General features: G+C 36.1%; 4 protein-coding genes across 6 annotated transcripts; 2 read left to right on the forward strand and 2 right to left on the reverse strand.

Moving 5' to 3' along the window:
- The first annotated feature begins 1592 nt into the window (after positions 1-1592).
- Positions 1593-2141, forward strand: LOC113729554 (uncharacterized). The gene has a single exon (XM_027253836.2). It carries the CDS (start codon positions 1593-1595, stop codon positions 2139-2141), a length of 549 nt encoding a protein of 182 aa, XP_027109637.1.
- Positions 2142-3693: 1552 nt separating this feature from the next.
- Positions 3694-5245, reverse strand: LOC113733473 (ferredoxin, root R-B2). Of its 3 annotated transcripts, none has more exons than XM_072078669.1 (3): positions 4996-5245; positions 4831-4907; positions 3694-4395 (listed from the first exon to the last, which is right to left on the reverse strand). In XM_072078669.1, exon 3 carries the CDS (start codon positions 4317-4319, stop codon positions 3858-3860), a length of 462 nt encoding a protein of 153 aa, XP_071934770.1. In that variant the 5' UTR covers positions 4320-4395; positions 4831-4907; positions 4996-5245; the 3' UTR covers positions 3694-3857. The 3 variants fall into 3 exon arrangements, with proteins under 3 accessions (XP_071934770.1, XP_027115642.1, XP_027115641.1); XM_027259841.2 differs by having other exon boundaries at positions 3694-4499; XM_027259840.2 differs by having other exon boundaries at positions 3694-4499; positions 4831-5245.
- A 1384-nt stretch (positions 5246-6629) lies between these two features.
- LOC113730662 (iron-sulfur assembly protein IscA-like 1, mitochondrial) lies at positions 6630-8814 on the forward strand. The gene is made up of 3 exons (XM_027255503.2): positions 6630-6905; positions 7860-7977; positions 8272-8814. The coding sequence occupies exons 1-3, from the start codon at positions 6746-6748 to the stop codon at positions 8384-8386; spliced, it is 393 nt and encodes a 130-aa protein (XP_027111304.1). The 5' UTR covers positions 6630-6745; the 3' UTR covers positions 8387-8814.
- An 851-nt stretch (positions 8815-9665) lies between these two features.
- On the reverse strand, positions 9666-12505 carry LOC113730663 (uncharacterized). The gene is made up of 2 exons (XM_027255504.2): positions 11322-12505; positions 9666-10182 (listed from the first exon to the last, which is right to left on the reverse strand). The coding sequence occupies exons 1-2, from the start codon at positions 11863-11865 to the stop codon at positions 9950-9952; spliced, it is 777 nt and encodes a 258-aa protein (XP_027111305.1). The 5' UTR covers positions 11866-12505; the 3' UTR covers positions 9666-9949.
- Positions 12506-17075: the final 4570 nt, after the last annotated feature.

A 17075-nucleotide genomic window follows, 5' to 3' on the forward strand; every position in this document is an offset into this window, starting at 1 on the left:
GTGAATTCAAGTTAGATGGTAGTGACGCTTTTACTTGAAAATCGTCCACGTCTTAGCAAATTTTGCCAACAGGGATAAGGCGTCATTAATTTTCACTTTTGTCCTCGCATGCATTAAGCTTTGCTTTCCTTACCCCGGCGAGTTCTAATAAAATCCAGTGCATTAATGTTGATGTGATTGCACCGACTCCGGCGAGTTACATATCGCCAAATTGGCAAATGAGGCATTAATTTCTTGCCAAGTGGAATTTTTAAGTCAATTCACAAACGAACAATGGACGCATTCAAAGCTTCAATCCCCCCCCCAACACACACACACACAAACCCTTTTTATTTTTAAATTCGCAATCGTAAATTTAGAATCATGACTAATTTGTTTCATTTTATGTCTTTGTGCAGTGTATTTAGCTTCTCGTCTTACTTCTTTCGAGAAACGAAAATTTGACTAATTAAACTTAATCCCAGAAGTCAACCCAAAAGCCGGCAACTCTTGGATTGCTCCCAGGGACCAATTAGTCAATTTTTGTATAATTCTTTTGGCAGAAGAGTGACCTTTTCCACAAGTTCATTAAAATTTTCAATAACCCTTAGTAATGTGACCCTAAGGATATGAACCAGTAGCTTTAATTAGAAACTGATCTCTGATGCCAAAAATTTCTTATACGTCCTCAAGCTGATCTTATCTATGGTTATTCACATCCGACTTTTACTTCATTTATTTTGCCCTACCACAAAAAGTAAACTAAAACAAACAAAATTGATTCCAATCAATAGATGGCTCTCTTCTGCAATGGATAGCAGAGGGTCCGTAGTACCCGAAGGACTCCCGAGGAATCCAGTAGCCAGGAAGTGGCCTAAAAGTCTCTTCAATTATGCCATACCATATTTGGCTCTACACATTTACTATATGGTAACCTCCGTCCAGTGCTTGGAAGAGAAAAAAAAAAAAAAGGATCTTTCAACTGTCAAACTTTGAAAGTGCAATATAATAATTCTGTTAACTAGTCTTGTACCGTGTTTAATTCATATAATGTCGTTGTATTTTTATACACAAGGTAGCTAAATTAAATACAGGAGCGTAGGATTCCAAAATTTAAAATGCAGTATGAATAAAACTTAGCTTAATCTCAAGAAAATAACTTATTATTAAGTAGAATACGAAGATGACAACAATTATGCGTAAATCAATCCAATTATGGATTCCGCATTTGGTCCTCGTTCCTTACCAAAACATTTGACTAATTTCCAATCCCTTTGCCGCAATGAGTTTGCATGTCTTTTTTTATTTTTATTTTTATTTTTGAAAAAAAGAATAATAACAGAGCAGGGGGCATTTAACTTTTTAAGAAGCAAGGAATGAGGCATTAGAACACAGAACCTCTCTACTTTCTGGGTTCACAAACTCAAGTTATTATTGAGTTTTGCATGTCATTTGAATGAAACATAGACCCCTGTCGGCATGTTGTTGTGTCGAGCCTCAAGGAAATAAAGAAAACCACAGCTCATATTCACAGTCCCCTCCTAATCCTACATATCTAATTTAAGTTCCCCAACTCTTCTCTTGTCTCTCTGTATACTACTTTTAATTCGAACATGTCTTCAAGTTCAGGATCATCCCAACTCCGGAACCTTTTTTACAGCATTGAAGATGAATTGCTGTCCGGAGAAATGTTTTACGAGCTCCCACCGGAGTCGTTTTGGGTGCCGAATGGCCAGGAAAAAGATTGGGTTGATCACCACGCAGTAATGCAACGCAAGAGCTCGATGAAGCTTAGTTCTGTCGGGCCCTCAAACCACCATTCCCAATCATTTTCTCGCCGGTTTTCTCCATCTGTTAATCAGAAAAGTATAGCTTCACTGATTGGCTTTCCAATGACTCCAAAATCAGGCTCAGCCGACAGGAATATCCGGCAAAACAAGGCCGGAAATGCTCGCCTGTTCAGAAGCTTGTCTGAACCGGGAGGAAAGGCGTCCGTAGCGGCACCTGAACCGGGTTCTCCTAAAGTTTCTTGCACAGGGAGGGTTGAGAAGGAGAAAGGAAGGGCCAAGAAAGCCTGGTTTTGGAGCAGTTTCAAGACCATTTTGAGAAGCGGATTCGGAGCCAGCCTGTTGGCTAGTAAAGGCAAAGGGGTGTCTCCTTGAGTCGGACACACACAGTAGCGGCCGGTTGGTGGGTTCTGACTTCTGAACTGAAAGCGGCTCAAGTCCGGTAGCCGGACGGAGCAAGATGCTGCGCGGCAAGAATTCTGGTTTTGAAGTGATCTCACACGTGGCTGCCTCTCATTGGCTGTTCAGCGTGAGGACCCATGCTTGGTAGTTGATTGATTGGGGCCGCGAGTGGCGGGAGAGTGAGGGGTCCAACCTCAAATCATTTGCATTTTGCAGTAGTAAACAGCACATCAACAATTTCTCCTTAGCTTTTATTCCTATTAATGGATCACTTTCAATGTATGAATCATGATATTATTACAACCCATCAAACTCACACTATTATGTTCTATCTTAATTTTTCAGTCAATGAGTTAAAAAGGGAGTAGTTCCAGTTTCAAAATTAGGTACACCCGTGGACTTTTATGGCTTAAGAGAGCTTCCAATTTAACAGAAATGAATCACTAAAGGCTCTGTTTGGATTGATTTATTGGTCACCTAGTATCAAATTTCTTGATGGGTGATTGACAATTTCTTGATTTTTGTTAATATAGTTTAAAAAAATTAATTAACTTTGTTGAAAAACTAAATTTAGCCTGTTATTTTTCTAATATTCAGTTACACTAATATTTAGAAGTACGACTAATCATTATGCATTTACATTCATTAGATCATTGTTCGTTTACATTAATTATAACAACAATACTGATGAAAAATTGCACCATTTAAGATATGAATCAAAGCAATTACTGTATTAAATAAAATAGTTTATATTCACAGATAATAAAGTATGTTAAATAAAGATACTTTAGAGATGTTAAAAATTAATCATATTTTTTAAATTAAAAATTGAATTATAATTTAAGATGGGTGAAAAAAATAAGACTATCAATATAGGATTAGGAGAGTATGATATATTGAGTTTTCTAGTGTCCCCTTAGAGTTCTTGTTTGTTAGCACTTTTAAATTCTTTAATTCCTTGATTTTGACCTATAACTCGTACCGCATCTTGCCCATGTCTCTAGTTGTTATAATCAAGTGAACATTTTTAATTGGGTAACCACAGAGTCCACGACACCAAAATCTATTACTGCCCTACCAAAACTAACCCACGAAAAGGATGGACTTGAACAGGCTTGTACCCAATCTTTCAAACCCTGGTGAAATCCACCCAGCCCGTCCATTTGCCAACTCCAAAATCTAAATAAAAACAAATAAATTAAGAATATTCCGATGCGTTTACAATCAAGCGAAAATAATTAGCAGCAATCCCCAAAAACCCAAAAGGAATATTAGCTTGATTAGTTTGACTCTTAATCGCTCTGCTGTCCCCTTCCCTTTGTAAGGTTTAAGACTCTCCCATTGAATAAAAGATTAATTTTATTTATATATATATTATTAGTGCATCCACTACCATCATTAGATATATATCACGCGTACAAATTTTAAATTTCAAAATCCAAAATTTATTTATATATCCATCTAATCGTGATAATGTATACACTAACAGTATACTAAATAAAAATCAATAATTAGTAACAACATATTCTTGGAAAAGTCTGAACCAAGTTTTACTCATCAAGGCAACTGTAGAAAACTACCAATCTCAACAAATGCCTTGAACACGACGACTGTCACAAGTTTCCATTTTTTTTTTCCCCAAATTAATTACAGTGAAACTAATCACGACTGCTCCTTTAATGTTGATGTTCAATGGAGATCTTCCTCCTTGTGTGTGTAAATCACACAATCAGAAGTAGGGCGGGCAATACACGTAAGAACATATCCCTTCTCAATTTGAGTCTCATCCAAGAATGACCCCTCTGATTGGTCTACTGATCCTGAAACAATTTGCCCCACACAGGTAGCACAGGAACCAGCTCTGCAAGAATATGGCAGCTCCATTCCAGCACCTTCCCCTGCGTCCAGGATGTACTCATCATCGCCAACTTCAACCTCATTCTCTTCGCCGCTCGGGGTTATCAGTTTAACTTTGTATGCAGCCGTTGAGGTGTTTCTGAAGGTGGAGGACGGCTTCATACCCAACGCTCTGGAAACATTATTATTATTCAGAAAGCCCAGAGAGCATAATCCCTGATTACTCGAGGCACGGGATTGCACACTGGGTGAAGCTCTCAGCAAGCAAGATGAAGGAATATTTACAGCCGACATTTTCAGACTTGATTGAACCCTAGCTCTGTAACCAACAAACAAGGAAGGATCTGACAGCGTAAAGCCTCTGCAGATCCTGTTCATGGGGAGCAGAGCAGATAAGTTTGAATGAAGATGCTAAATTTCACTCAGTTCGTATCGATCAGGATGAAGAAAACTGATGCCAGTGGGCTCCTAGAACTGGGAGAATAAATTTGTCAGTGGCCAACACAAGTACAAAACGGGATGCAGGTCTTCATCTTCAACTTAACCGACTCTAATTCTCAATCAACTCGATTATTGCAAAAAATGGCGAAATTACATCCACCATGTTTCAGGAATTCATGTTCCATATATCACATGCAAAGAATAATAATGAAGTAGCGCCAACTTAAAATAAGAAAACACTCTAAATCAGCGATTAAAAGAGTAGCCCACGATAGAGGCTTAGCAATCATGTTAAAAATTAGAATAAAAACAAGATCAATTACGGGAAAGAAAATAACAAAAGAAAGAAAGGGACCTTTCTTACCGGCGGAAAAAAAAATAAAAGACCTGCAGCTTCGTAGCTACTATTAGGAGGAAGCAAGAGCTTGCGATGCCTGATATCTAGAATTCCAGAAGATCCATTTAATTCTACTGCTCCAAAACAAAACTCTGATAATCTTTTTATAAACGAGTGACCGATTGCGCTTACCAGTTTCCTGTAAAAGAGAGAGCAATGACGATGAAGTTATATGGTGCTACGCTGCTACTAGAAAATGATGGATGGAGAAAGGAACAAAAGATGGAGTCGAGATCAAGTGTGATCCAAGTGGGGTTAATGCTATTGCTAGGTCCCCCGACCACAGGTGTCCATCGCCTGTGTAGTTCATCGGCACTGACGAGGTCATATTAACGTATTGTAAAGAAAAAAAAACTTGTTTCTGAGGCTCCTAATCCAACCCCTCTCTCTCTCTCTGTCTAAATATAACCTGGCAGGCAGTATTATTATTTTCGAAAATCCGGAGAATAGGATAAAGTAAGAGATTTCCCTAGAATTAGAGATGGCAATTTGTCCCAAGTCCCAATGGGTTACTCATGCCCATGGGGACTTTGGGCGGGATGAGTATTGGATTTTGATATTGGGTTTAAAATGGGACAAATCCCAATTGTACCCATTAATTGATGGGAATATTTGGGAAATACTTGGGTACCCATTGGGCTCAAATAACAAGGGCTCTGTTTGGTTTAGCTATTTTTGGGGGGTATTTTTGAAATATTTTATTATAGCAGTGTATATGAAAAATTTTTACTATAAAATTTTTTTGAAATATTTGATATACTAATATGGATGGGATGTTTTTTGAGTTATTGTATATTACTGTAACATTGTATTTGAAAAACTTATTTTTTGAAAAAATAACCAATCCAAACGGAGTCTTAGATTCAAAAATTATCTTTAACAATTTTTATAGTCATACTAGAGAATATAATCTTATAGTTTTCCTAGTCATTATCCACAAGAATTTTCAACATTTCAGTCAATTTAGACCTGCCATCTTTGGACAATGATAAGGATAAATATTCAACACCTTAAGTACTTTGGCCATCTTGATATATGTTGGAATATGGCTGTATATCTATTTTTTCCTTTATTTGTTAATCCAATTTTTGATGGGAATCCTGAGTATAAAGCATTTGCATGTTTATTTAATAAAACTAAAAAAAAATTTAATAAATCAAAAATATTAAAATTATATAAAAAAATAAAAAATGAATTAAAGGAAAAAAAATATGTAGAAAATAAATTTGGGTATTGGGCGGGATCAATCTAAACCCATCCCAAAGTGATCCCGCTCAAGTTAGTCCCAAAACACATATGGGTAAGATTGGGCCCAAACCCATATGACTCGGTTCCATCACAAACCCAAGCAAATCCCGCCCATCCCGCCCATTTTGCCACCGCTACCTAGAATCTTCACGAGCTTTAGTTCATTCTATACTTCCCTAGCAAAAAAAAATTAATTTGATTGTCAAAAATCTATTGACTCGAACTGTGTCACACCATTTTATCAAGTGATACGATATAATTTACCTTATTGAATATTTAATGATCGGGTCTATCCAAATTTCAAACGATTTTCTGACCATTGAGGCCTCAAACACATTTACTTGAGGTAAACCATGTCGAGGATGAGAGCTCGTGCAGGCCCAATGGGTAACACAGCCTAATTGAAAGGCCCAGACAAGTTGTCACTATTCATTTGTGGCCCAATGCCAGATTTTACCGGGTCAATGGATAGAGGGATGTTTGTATCCGCTGTGAGAAACTATATATCCAGAGAAGGAGAGGGACAGAGGGGGGAATATAGGGAGATTGCAGAGGTAGCTTTATTATTATTATTGTTGCTCTCAATCGTGTCGTGTCGAAATTGTTGGACGTTGAAGAGAGGGGTGTGGAGAAGATGGGTCCGGCGTCGGCCCTGAGAAAGCAAGTTCTCACCTTAACCGAAACCGCCGCTTCCAGAATACGGCAGCTGTTGGAACAGCGGCAGCGCTCATTTCTCAAGCTCGGCGTCAAAGCTCGCGGATGCAACGGCTTATCTTACACCCTTAATTACGCAGGTTCCATTTCTCAAAGTCAATCCCCCTCTCCCCGCCCCTCTTCACTTCTTTATTAGATAATTTTTTTTTCAATTGCCGCATCTAATTTTGCTTCAATTAAGACAAGTTTGTTAAATTTCCTCCCAAAATCTCTGGTAGAGTTATTTGTTCTGGCTTCATCTGTCGTAGATTTAGAACAAAAACTTTTTTCCCTTTATGCCGGGTAGACTTGAATGGATAGGTTAAGGTCTTTTTTTTCCTATCAGTATTTCTTGTTTGAAGCTTACAACAAGAGGGATTTCTGCTAGTGGGTTCTACTTGGCCTGGTTCTATCCTTTGCCCTTTTAGTGAAAACGTTAACTAAAAGGTTGGAATATGAAGATTTTTATTGGTTAATTTATTTTACGGCGATTAAATCCAGAAGATGGTTCTTTTGTTGATTCTTCAGGCTGGTGACATTTTCGAATTGCCCGTATCTTGAAAATTTTAATCCTAGCCAAACCTAGGTTATTTGGATAGATATTATATTGTTCCGTGCATTTGATGAACTTAAGGTGAGTGCTTGGAAACATAATCTGAATAGAAACTTGGATGGTTAAGGGTTTTTTGTCCTTATCATACAAGAGTTCGTTTCTCACGCTTTCCAATTTCCCACCACTTTCCCTGTTCTTCTTTACCGCCATTCCCCTGTACAAAATTTGGAAATAAAAAGAAAAGGAACAAGAAAAGATTGTTCAACAACATTGCTGGACTTCTGTTTATCCATGTACTTTTTGTTCTTTCATTGGTTTGCCTGTGTTGCGGGAATCCCGAATCCCACCCGATGAGAGTTGGTGCAGTGCAATAACTGTTGGAGATAATAAATGATGTTGTAGGATTCAATGTAACCAGAAGACAATGGGCATTCCCTTTGTTTTGTTTCCATAATTTGGTTGATAGTTCTTTGCCTGATGCACAAATTTCTTAAATGTACAGATGAAAAAGGGAAGTTTGATGAGTTGGTTGAGGACAAGGGTATTAAGATATTGGTTGATCCGAAGGCCCTCATGCATGTCATAGGAACCAAGATGGACTTTGTAGATGACAAACTGAGGTATGAAATTCCTTTCTATTAACGCTTAACTCAATTTCAGAAGCATCTCTGCAGGTATAACACAAATTTTGCTCTATTCTTTTCATTGTAGCGTTGTTTCTTGAAATGTGATGTTATCTTCCTTTGAACTACTTCAACTTCAGAAAATATGACTATGATTTAGAGGTTAGCCTCAGAGTTAACTTTGTTCCATGGCAGGGTGATGTTATTTCTCATTTCCTCATGTATAGTGGAACAGTTAACCTTTTTGTGCTGCCTGCTAAAATCTCAAACATCTTTGTTTGGTATGATCAGGTCAGAGTTCATATTTATCAATCCAAATTCTAAAGGGCAGTGTGGCTGTGGAGAATCATTCATGACCATGAGCAGGGAAGAAGCCACCAAAAGAGGTGTTAGTTCAGGGACATAAAAATCAGAATGGATTCCCTGAATGCATGTATCCAGAAATCCATTAGGCATTGCAAAATTTATTGGCAGCAATACATGAAGAGGAAATCATGCCTATAAAGAAACAGAGCACTGACTTGAATAACTGTCCTTCAAAATTTTGTTGGTAGTCTTTCCACTGTAAAATAATGATCCATTGGCTGGAGTCATGTATATACTGTACCCTTGGTTATGTACAGCTTTTGCCAATAAGTTTCTTGGGTTGTTTTTCGACTTTTGCATTTGTGCAACAAACTATGGAAGACTATTCCATGATTTGCTTGTAACATGTGTAGAATCTGATCTCCTTAAAATGATCAGCTCATGTGATGAGAGTTTTGTTGCCTCACTATGTTTAGCTTTGTATAACTTCTTCGGGTTCAAATAGATATTGTGTTGTTTAGTTTTTAATGCCTTGACTCCCATGTAAATGTGACACGGACGCCACTGCTTTCATCCTGTTTTCCTTTTTTCGGTTCATAGCCAATGTAAAGCGCTTTTTTTAATCTGAAAGTTAGAAAATTTGTTAGGGAGATTGTTTGGTCCTTGAGGGTATATTTTTTTGATGTCAAGCGATACAATGAATGGCAGGGACTTTCTGTGCGGCCTTGTATCATTGTTTACTGCTTAGAAGTTATGACAGAAGTCATTTTGGCAGTTCCTACTCCTAAATTCCATTGGAGGAGAAAACAAATAGGATACATTTCCATGGTGGTTCGAAACTCTTCCAAGAACTGCCAGTCCAGACCTTGAATTCTAACAGATTTCATGGTATTACCACCATATCAAGACCAATACGTCAAATTATCTAGTTGCGGAATTTTGACCTCTTGCAATGAGTTTCCAGGACCCTTTGCGAGCAAAGTTTCTGCTGAATTTCAAAGCTATGATGAATACACGTGCAGACAAGAGGAATGTTACCATACATGGGTTTGAGCCATACAATCGCCTTTATTAGTGCCCCATACAGGAGTTTAGACTTCACCTGAGTAAACACAGTTATTGGATGTCAGAATTGTTTAGCGAAGTTAAATTGACATTTAGCACAGTGTGACATCTGATGATCACCAGGCATTGCAGAGTATACATCCTAAAGATAACCGGAGGAAAACTTGACTTCAGATATTTCTGCTTTTGCTGAATTAATGTGCTCTGTGACTATTGCTAATAGCTTGCATTACCAGCTTTTATACTCAACCTACAGCTATACCTTCTTTAAAAAATAAAACAAAACAACAATCAGAAAGAGAAGAAACACAGGATGAAAATAAAGAAGCCAATGCACTGTCCTTTGTTCAAGAAAGGAGTTGCACCAGTACAAATATGATCAGCATTTGTTTCCTTTTAAGGCTCACAAACTAGTTATCTCAAGCGTAGGACACAAATGATCAAACATTAGCATCAGACTTTATCTCATAATTTAAGGATAACAAGATTTAACCTAGAAAGGAGAGGATTACTGTCAATAGCGTTTCAAACAAGTATTCTGTTACGTGCCATCTATAATCCAGAAAATAAGTGTACTTTCTTGGTCTTGACATCCAATTCAAGAGCGTTCTGAAGGACTGGACAGAATCACAGATCCCAAACCAATTTCATCATTTCTCTTAGGTGAAGACAGCCGAAACTTAGACCATTCTTCCAACGCTTTGCGATGTAGAGCATTCATTCGGATATAAGGTCGTCTTTCTTTAATTAACTTCTCAGCATTTTTCCAATCCTCTGCAACGCCAAGAGCTACCAATAATGCACACGTAACTGCCACACTTCTTCCATGACCTGGACCGCAAGCAATACAATGAGTAAAACAGATGCACGAGTTACAAGCCTTTGTCAGTTAAAGAAGTGTCTTATATTATTGAAGGTAGTAAGAGCATAGCATATTTTGGAAGAATAAATGAATCTCATCCACAAGCTGCTGAAAGTAACTTTAGACTTTTGCCTCAGAGAAATCATCACAATAAACAAGCTCATTGTTATACAAGAACATAAGAATTTAAACCTTTAAAATTCTAGGATAACTGAGGCCAAATATACAGGTTTTCCCAACTCATCACGTGGAAGAAAATCTTAAGTTCGGTTTTTCTCCAATAGAAAAACATTCCAGGTTAACATCAAGAGCAGAAAGCAACTCGGATCAACTTGATTGTCTCAGTATATGGCCCAAATAAAGTGAATCCATTAAAAGCAAATAGCCAATAAACAAAAAATAGACTGTGCAATTGCAAGAGGAAACACGCATTGAACAAATTGACTCTCTTTTTTCTTCATCAATTGGTTTTTATGAAGAGTTGCATGGTTAATGAGCACTTCAGCCCAATACTGCCCAAAGAGGTTTCAGTAAAAAGGCTACCATAGTGTCAAGAAGCTCTCAGTTTATTCTTTAAAATGAAAGGGCTGTCCCACAGAAAGATATGAAATCAATCACCAAGCTCCAAAAACAGCACAAAGCGTTCTTGAATATATGTCATGGAGCACTTGTTGACAGAATGACAAGCAATTAACTCCCACTGCATCAGGATAACAAGTTATACAACTCAAAATGAGCTCACGTGAAATAGCACAAAGAGTTACACATTCCCTAAAAAGATGTCAATCCAAGGATGAAGGTAGAATGCGACTTAGAATTTTAAAACAGAACTGGAGGAGATCATTCTTAGAATATAACGTACACAACGGGCATTCAGTATTTTTCTACAATTTTCCATCACAAGACTAACGTGTTGCCTAGTATTTATAACATTATTCCCGTATTGCCTGCTACCCAAAAATTAGTATCAATAGTTAAGTAGCATGAAGAAGTAAAAACCGTCTTTAATCAGTAAAAAAGACCAGTTTTACGACCAAAACAGAGAAGGAAACAGGTACACAGTAAATCGTGAAGCATAGATAGAGGATTCTGGCGCTTCAAATCTTACCATATGCACAATGGATGAATATTGGTGAATTCTGAGCCCTCTTTCTGCAAGCCCACTTCACAGCAGATTCAATCTCCGCAGGCTGAGGTGACCTTGTGTCCCAAGTTGGAATGCACAAATAAGCATGTCCTGAAAGCTCAGTCTTTCTTGGCAACTCACAGGTACAATCAATAACAGCAGGGTTACCAGGGGGCAACTTATCAGGTGAAAAAGGCCACCCTCCAACATATACACCTTCACAAATCTCACTATAAGGCGCTTCACCACTTCTCAGCCTCCTCAATGCTGAGAAGGCTCTAACGAAGTACAAATACGGGCTGAAAATAATCAATGACCAAATGGGAAAAACCCCATCTGAGCCTTTCCCTAAAAGCATTGGGAGATTGATAGACGGATGAGAAGCAATTGAAACCAAGAAAGATATTAAAGATGCATATAAAAAGGGTATAGCAAACCATTTGAATCCAAGATTGTTCATAAATGTAAAGATAGAGAATAAAGTTGCTGCCTTTAGTCCAATAAGGAAAGATATACCCACACCCATTGGATTTTCTTGAATTAAATCACAATAATATGGTTAAAGATCAAGACTTTCGAGGATTTTAGCCAAGGGAATTTTTTTTATTTAATGACCTACATGAACTTTGTAAAATTCGGTACGTGTAAAAGATCGAATGTATACTCGAACAGAAAGAACAAAAACAAGAACGAGGACAAGAATTGGAGAATAAAGTTCAGGAAGGATGAGTGTTAGAAAAGGACAAGTAAAACGAGAGTAAAGAATCTCGTAGGCAGATGATCTTGGTCTGCTGAACAAGTGCTGCTGATCTGCAACCAGAAAAAAAAATTTTCTTTTTTCTGGCTATTTAGACATGGGCCGCTAAACCAAATTTGTTTTCTTGATAACTGACTGGAAAGGTTGAAGGGGCCGCTATTTAGACATGGGCCTCATTGGCGAGTCAATACGACAACTTCCCTTTCTTAGCATTGGAGAACATATCTGCTTATTAAAATTTCTCTACAATGCTAGTCTTATTGTACGGATATCTGGTGAACTTTTGAAGCTTTTAACACACACACACACAAAAAAAACTTTTGAAGCTTTTAAGTTTCTGTATTTCATTTTCCGCTGAAGAATGTCATTCTCTGCAGAATTTTTAGAACCTTCTAGCCATGTCATGTTAAGTGGGGCTACAGGACGATTCTTGATTTTTGTTTTTGTTTTGTTTGTCAATTCAACTATCATTTTCTATTTTTTCCTTTTATTTTGTCCAAAAGGGGCATGGCCTGCTGAACTCTGGGTTAACGTTTTCCAGGATTTTGAGTGTGTTAGTAATTTTTGAGATAATTATGGACACTAGATAGGTTTACGTGCGTTGCATGTATAGTTTTGTGGCTTACATAGTTGCACTTTTTCTATAAATTTGCAAAGTTTTACGGTATATGGATATAAGGAAAAGTAATGAAGGCTGGGTATTTCATCAGCATAGTACAAACCGGACTTAATTTCTTGATTAACAATATGGGTTTAATTTCTTAATTAGGGACATGCCTGGAAACACGCTTTTTTAATTCCAGAATCCAGAATGAATGACATCTCATTAGGCATTAGGTGAAGAAGATCATGAGGGACTTATTCTTGTACTCGGAAGTGTACAAAAGGCACTCTTTTTGGATGCTTATCAAACTTTAGTACTTTACTCCAAATGATATGAAAGAGAAAATAAATAGAGTTGTATGCCTGAATATGATGCTGAAATTTTTCTGATTGGGAAATAAACAAATCAAGTAATTCTTTATAAGTCGGCAGTCATAATTTTAAAGAAATGTATTTACTTTATCTCTCATAATATATCCATATTTACGTGTAAACATCACTCGGCTCTACTAACTTGATCAAGACTTACTGAAAATGAGTACGAGTTCAATTTCACCTATGTCTCATTTGAAAATAGTAAATAAAAATTACTCAATTAAATACAAACTGAATGAGATCTTGAAGTCCAATACAAACCGATAAGTTACTAACCATTTGAGGTATAGAACTTAATTCAACCAATCTAAATAGCTTATTCTGTTGTCTGTGAACTAATAGTTGTATCCAAACTAATTACAATCTTCCATCTTACCCACCCTATTGATTACCACCCAATCCCTTACATCTTTTTAATTTTTGAGTAGTTTCGCATTTGCTTAAGTAATATTAGTAAGATTTGAAGATGACATGATTTTTTTTCATATGTTTGTCAGAACTTTTTAGATATAATTAAACTGTGTTATGCAATTAATTTGGAATGAACTTACTATTTCATGTTGTCAATTTTATCTGCGAGATATCGAGCTCTTAACTATTTGATAACTTCTTTGCACCTTGGTGGTTTTTTTAACTGAATTTTATGTTTAGAATTTTTGAGTAAGTGCTAACATAATATTCAACTTAACAACAACAAATGCATAAATGCAATGAGATAATAGAAAATCCATATTATATGGCCATTTATAGGCTGATTGATCCTTGCTAGTACTAATCTACTAACTAATTGCATAAGCATCATAACTAACACTTTAAGGGTCTGTTTGATAACATAAAAAAGTGCTGAATCTGAACTTTTTCAGACATTCAGATGTTTTGAGTGTTTGATAAATGAAAATTCATTTGCTGAACTTGTTAAGTAGTGCTAAACTTGTGTGTATTTTTTTCAGCACAAGAATCCTAACTGAATGCTTAATTCTGATAAACATCAATAGAATTACTTCAACTACCTTATCTTATCTACCAAATCTACCCTTGTTTATTAATTATGTTCAAAATTCTTATATAATTAAACAACCTAATATTCTCTATCTAATGATTTTCTATTTCTTTTTTCTCCCTTTTGAATGACTTTCACTTATTCTCCATACTCCTCATATAATATAATTCATCTTTTATATTAATTTGATTTAAAAATAAATATTGTTATTTTCATACCTAACATTTTTAGCTAATTAAATCATAGGTTCTATTTCTTTTTTGGATGAAAAGATACAAAGGCAAAATTGTCAAATTTAACTTATTAAGCATTCAGTTATTAATGTTTATCAAATAGTATAAATAGGTTTAACATTAAAATTCAGACATTCATAAATTTTTTTCAGTGCTTAAAATTCAACAAATTAATTATTTCAGTATTCAGATTTCAGAATTTAGACTTCAAAATTCAGATTCAGTTTTATCAAATGGAACCTAAGTTGGAAAATGGACCTACAATGTTTTTTATCGTGTATACTATTGCTGCCCAAATCATTTTACCATAGTAAGACATGAAAATTAGAGTCCATTAGCGCCTTGGGGTGTGAGTCCTGGTGTCAAGATATCTTTTTTCTTTAATTGAACTTATGCATTACAACCAAATAGTAATCATTATCAAATCATTAACAAAATAAACTCCATTGATCTCACTGTAAACATAGATTAATACCTTCAAAATACCTCTCTCGTGCAGACATCGGCTACTAAGAAAATCACCAAACTTCACTCTTATCATATTTTTTTCTAAACTTAACATCCCAAATTTATTTTCATTAAAAATTTTCTATCTCATACGGTAAAATGGGATGTAAAATTGTCACAACAAAAAAGGAAATAATTCTTTTGCATGGCAAAATGGGACCTAAATGAATTTGACGTATCTAAATGAATAACACCATAGATTGACAATACAATCATCATCAGGAAATTTAAAAAACAAACATATCCAATTTAGACAGAAAATTTTGATCTTTATTGAATAATCATCATCAAATAACACAACACAATTAACAAAAAAAAAGTGAAAAACCCAAAATAGAATATGAAAAAAGTAATTTGCATGAAATCACTTTTCACAAAGGTTTATGAAATCACTTTTCACAAAGGTTTATAATTTGCATGTACGCATCATTAATTTTGATAGTTGCAATAATCAGGGTATTAGATGTATATTAATACTAACCATTGTCCTTTCTTATTAACTTCTTGAAAAACATACAAACATACAAATTAAAAGACTACTTATAAATTAAGAAGCTACTTACCGAGCATACGAGTAAGAATTATGTACAAATTAAAAATCGAAATAAAAGAAGGAGCAGACTAATAAAGTTCAAATTTTAGCCAAATTGTAAACTTCAGTATTGTTTTAACTGTCCATGGTACTCAATTTTACCCTCAAGTTAACATTTATATAATTTTGGGCATATTAGATAAATCAAAAAAAATAATAAACGCCCATTGGTAAATCATTCAAGATACTTTTATATAATAGTATAGATAATGATAATAGTTATATATTTAGATATTCGGATTCTCACCTCAAGAGTGAATGGATGGAATTTGATGCACATACCTGATATTTGAGTGTACATGTTAATACAAGTGCCATTATGAAGGGCACCATTCTGCCCCGAATAGTACTCATCTCCACTAAACTTTGGCATGAAAATGAGGTAAGGAACCATATACTTATGTATTGTAGGACACTATACAGACGCTGAAAAATGCACTGCAAAAGGTAATTGATCATCAAGAGTTCGCAGTCTTTTCGCAGCTTCCATTTCCGGATTTCTTGACCTCTCCTTGGAATTGATCACATCCCAAGTTCTTGGCACGATTCTCCGCCCTGGCTGACCGCTGCTGCAGTTGTTGCCCTCCCATTGAAAGGATTCTCTGCATAGCTTCCGCTAGGCTTTTCACTTTCTTTCTGTCATTAATCTCATCTGCCGGCTGATGATTTCCATTGTTGTAGCTGCTCTCAGTTTTGCTGCCTTCAGATGGCCAAAAATTTGACTCATCATCTTGCCTTGCGTTCAATTTATAGAGCCTTTTGTACTTCATAACTCCACTGCAAGTTCTACTTCGCTTGATCATGCACCAAGTCCACCCGCCTTTTTATACTGGCAAGCACTCACTTGATCGTGCAAAAGGACAGTGGAAATGACAAGAAAACTGAAGAGGATAGGATATTAGATTGGTAGTTGTACCTTTCACAGCTCAATCTGTCACGACATCTTGATGGCAAAATTGTTGGTTTTTCTAGTTTAACAAATAATTAGCCGAAAGTGGCTTTATTATGCGGCTCTTTGCTATTTTCTGTAGTTTATTTGGCCACCTAACTGTAGTAACTATGTACGCCAGCCAGCCTAGTGTCTGCGATTCCCACTATTTCCATTTATAGTTTACTTGAAAGGGTATCATCAGGAGTTGGCCAGGTACAATCATTCGCAAGCTATAGTTAAGATTGTCCAATATCTTAAATGGTGCGAATTTTAGAGTCAAAATTCCCTCATGTTCGTACACGCTAACTCACCAAGTGATGTACGAGTCTTGCTAGTCCTATGTAGATTTTAAGGTCATTTTCTACTACCCACACACACACACGCACTCTAATGATATAATTAATTACCGGATTAATCTTTTCTATATTATCACTGTAATAAAACTTTTTTTCACTAACAAGGGTACATGAAACATGATATTTATTCAATTTCAAAATTTTCTTTTCCCACACGTGGCATGCGCTCAAGTCTCCTTGTGTGAAAAAATTGCCATAGATGCATGAAAAATTAATCGTTAAAAGAATCACAAAGGACAATTGGTAAGGCTCCATTTAGGCCTAAATATTTTTGGGCCTCCATTTAGGCTCAAAGGTTATTAATAGTTGACCGAACACAAGCCCATCTGCAGCCTGACTGAACTGGCGGGTGAAATGAGTAAATAGATGAGGTGCCCAAGAC

Source organism: Coffea arabica, chromosome 2e (assembly GCF_036785885.1).
Source record: "Coffea arabica cultivar ET-39 chromosome 2e, Coffea Arabica ET-39 HiFi, whole genome shotgun sequence".
Taxonomy (NCBI): domain Eukaryota; kingdom Viridiplantae; phylum Streptophyta; class Magnoliopsida; order Gentianales; family Rubiaceae; genus Coffea; species Coffea arabica.

Coding starts and splice junctions, on each gene's coding strand:
- LOC113730662 (XM_027255503.2), top strand. CDS start 6,746: ATGGGTCCGGCGTCGGCCCTGAGAAAGCAAGTTCTCACCTTAACCGAA. Junction 6,906..7,859: donor TTACACCCTTAATTACGCAG/GTTCCATTTCTC, acceptor TTAAATGTACAG/ATGAAAAAGGGAAGTTTGAT. Junction 7,978..8,271: donor TTTGTAGATGACAAACTGAG/GTATGAAATTCC, acceptor TGGTATGATCAG/GTCAGAGTTCATATTTATCA.
- LOC113730663 (XM_027255504.2), bottom strand. CDS start 11,865: ATGGGTGTGGGTATATCTTTCCTTATTGGACTAAAGGCAGCAACTTTA. Junction 10,183..11,321: donor ATTCATCCATTGTGCATATG/GTAAGATTTGAA, acceptor CTTGCGGTCCAG/GTCATGGAAGAAGTGTGGCA.
- LOC113733473 (XM_027259841.2), bottom strand. CDS start 4,403: ATGAACAGGATCTGCAGAGGCTTTACGCTGTCAGATCCTTCCTTGTTT.
- LOC113729554 (XM_027253836.2), top strand. CDS start 1,593: ATGTCTTCAAGTTCAGGATCATCCCAACTCCGGAACCTTTTTTACAGC.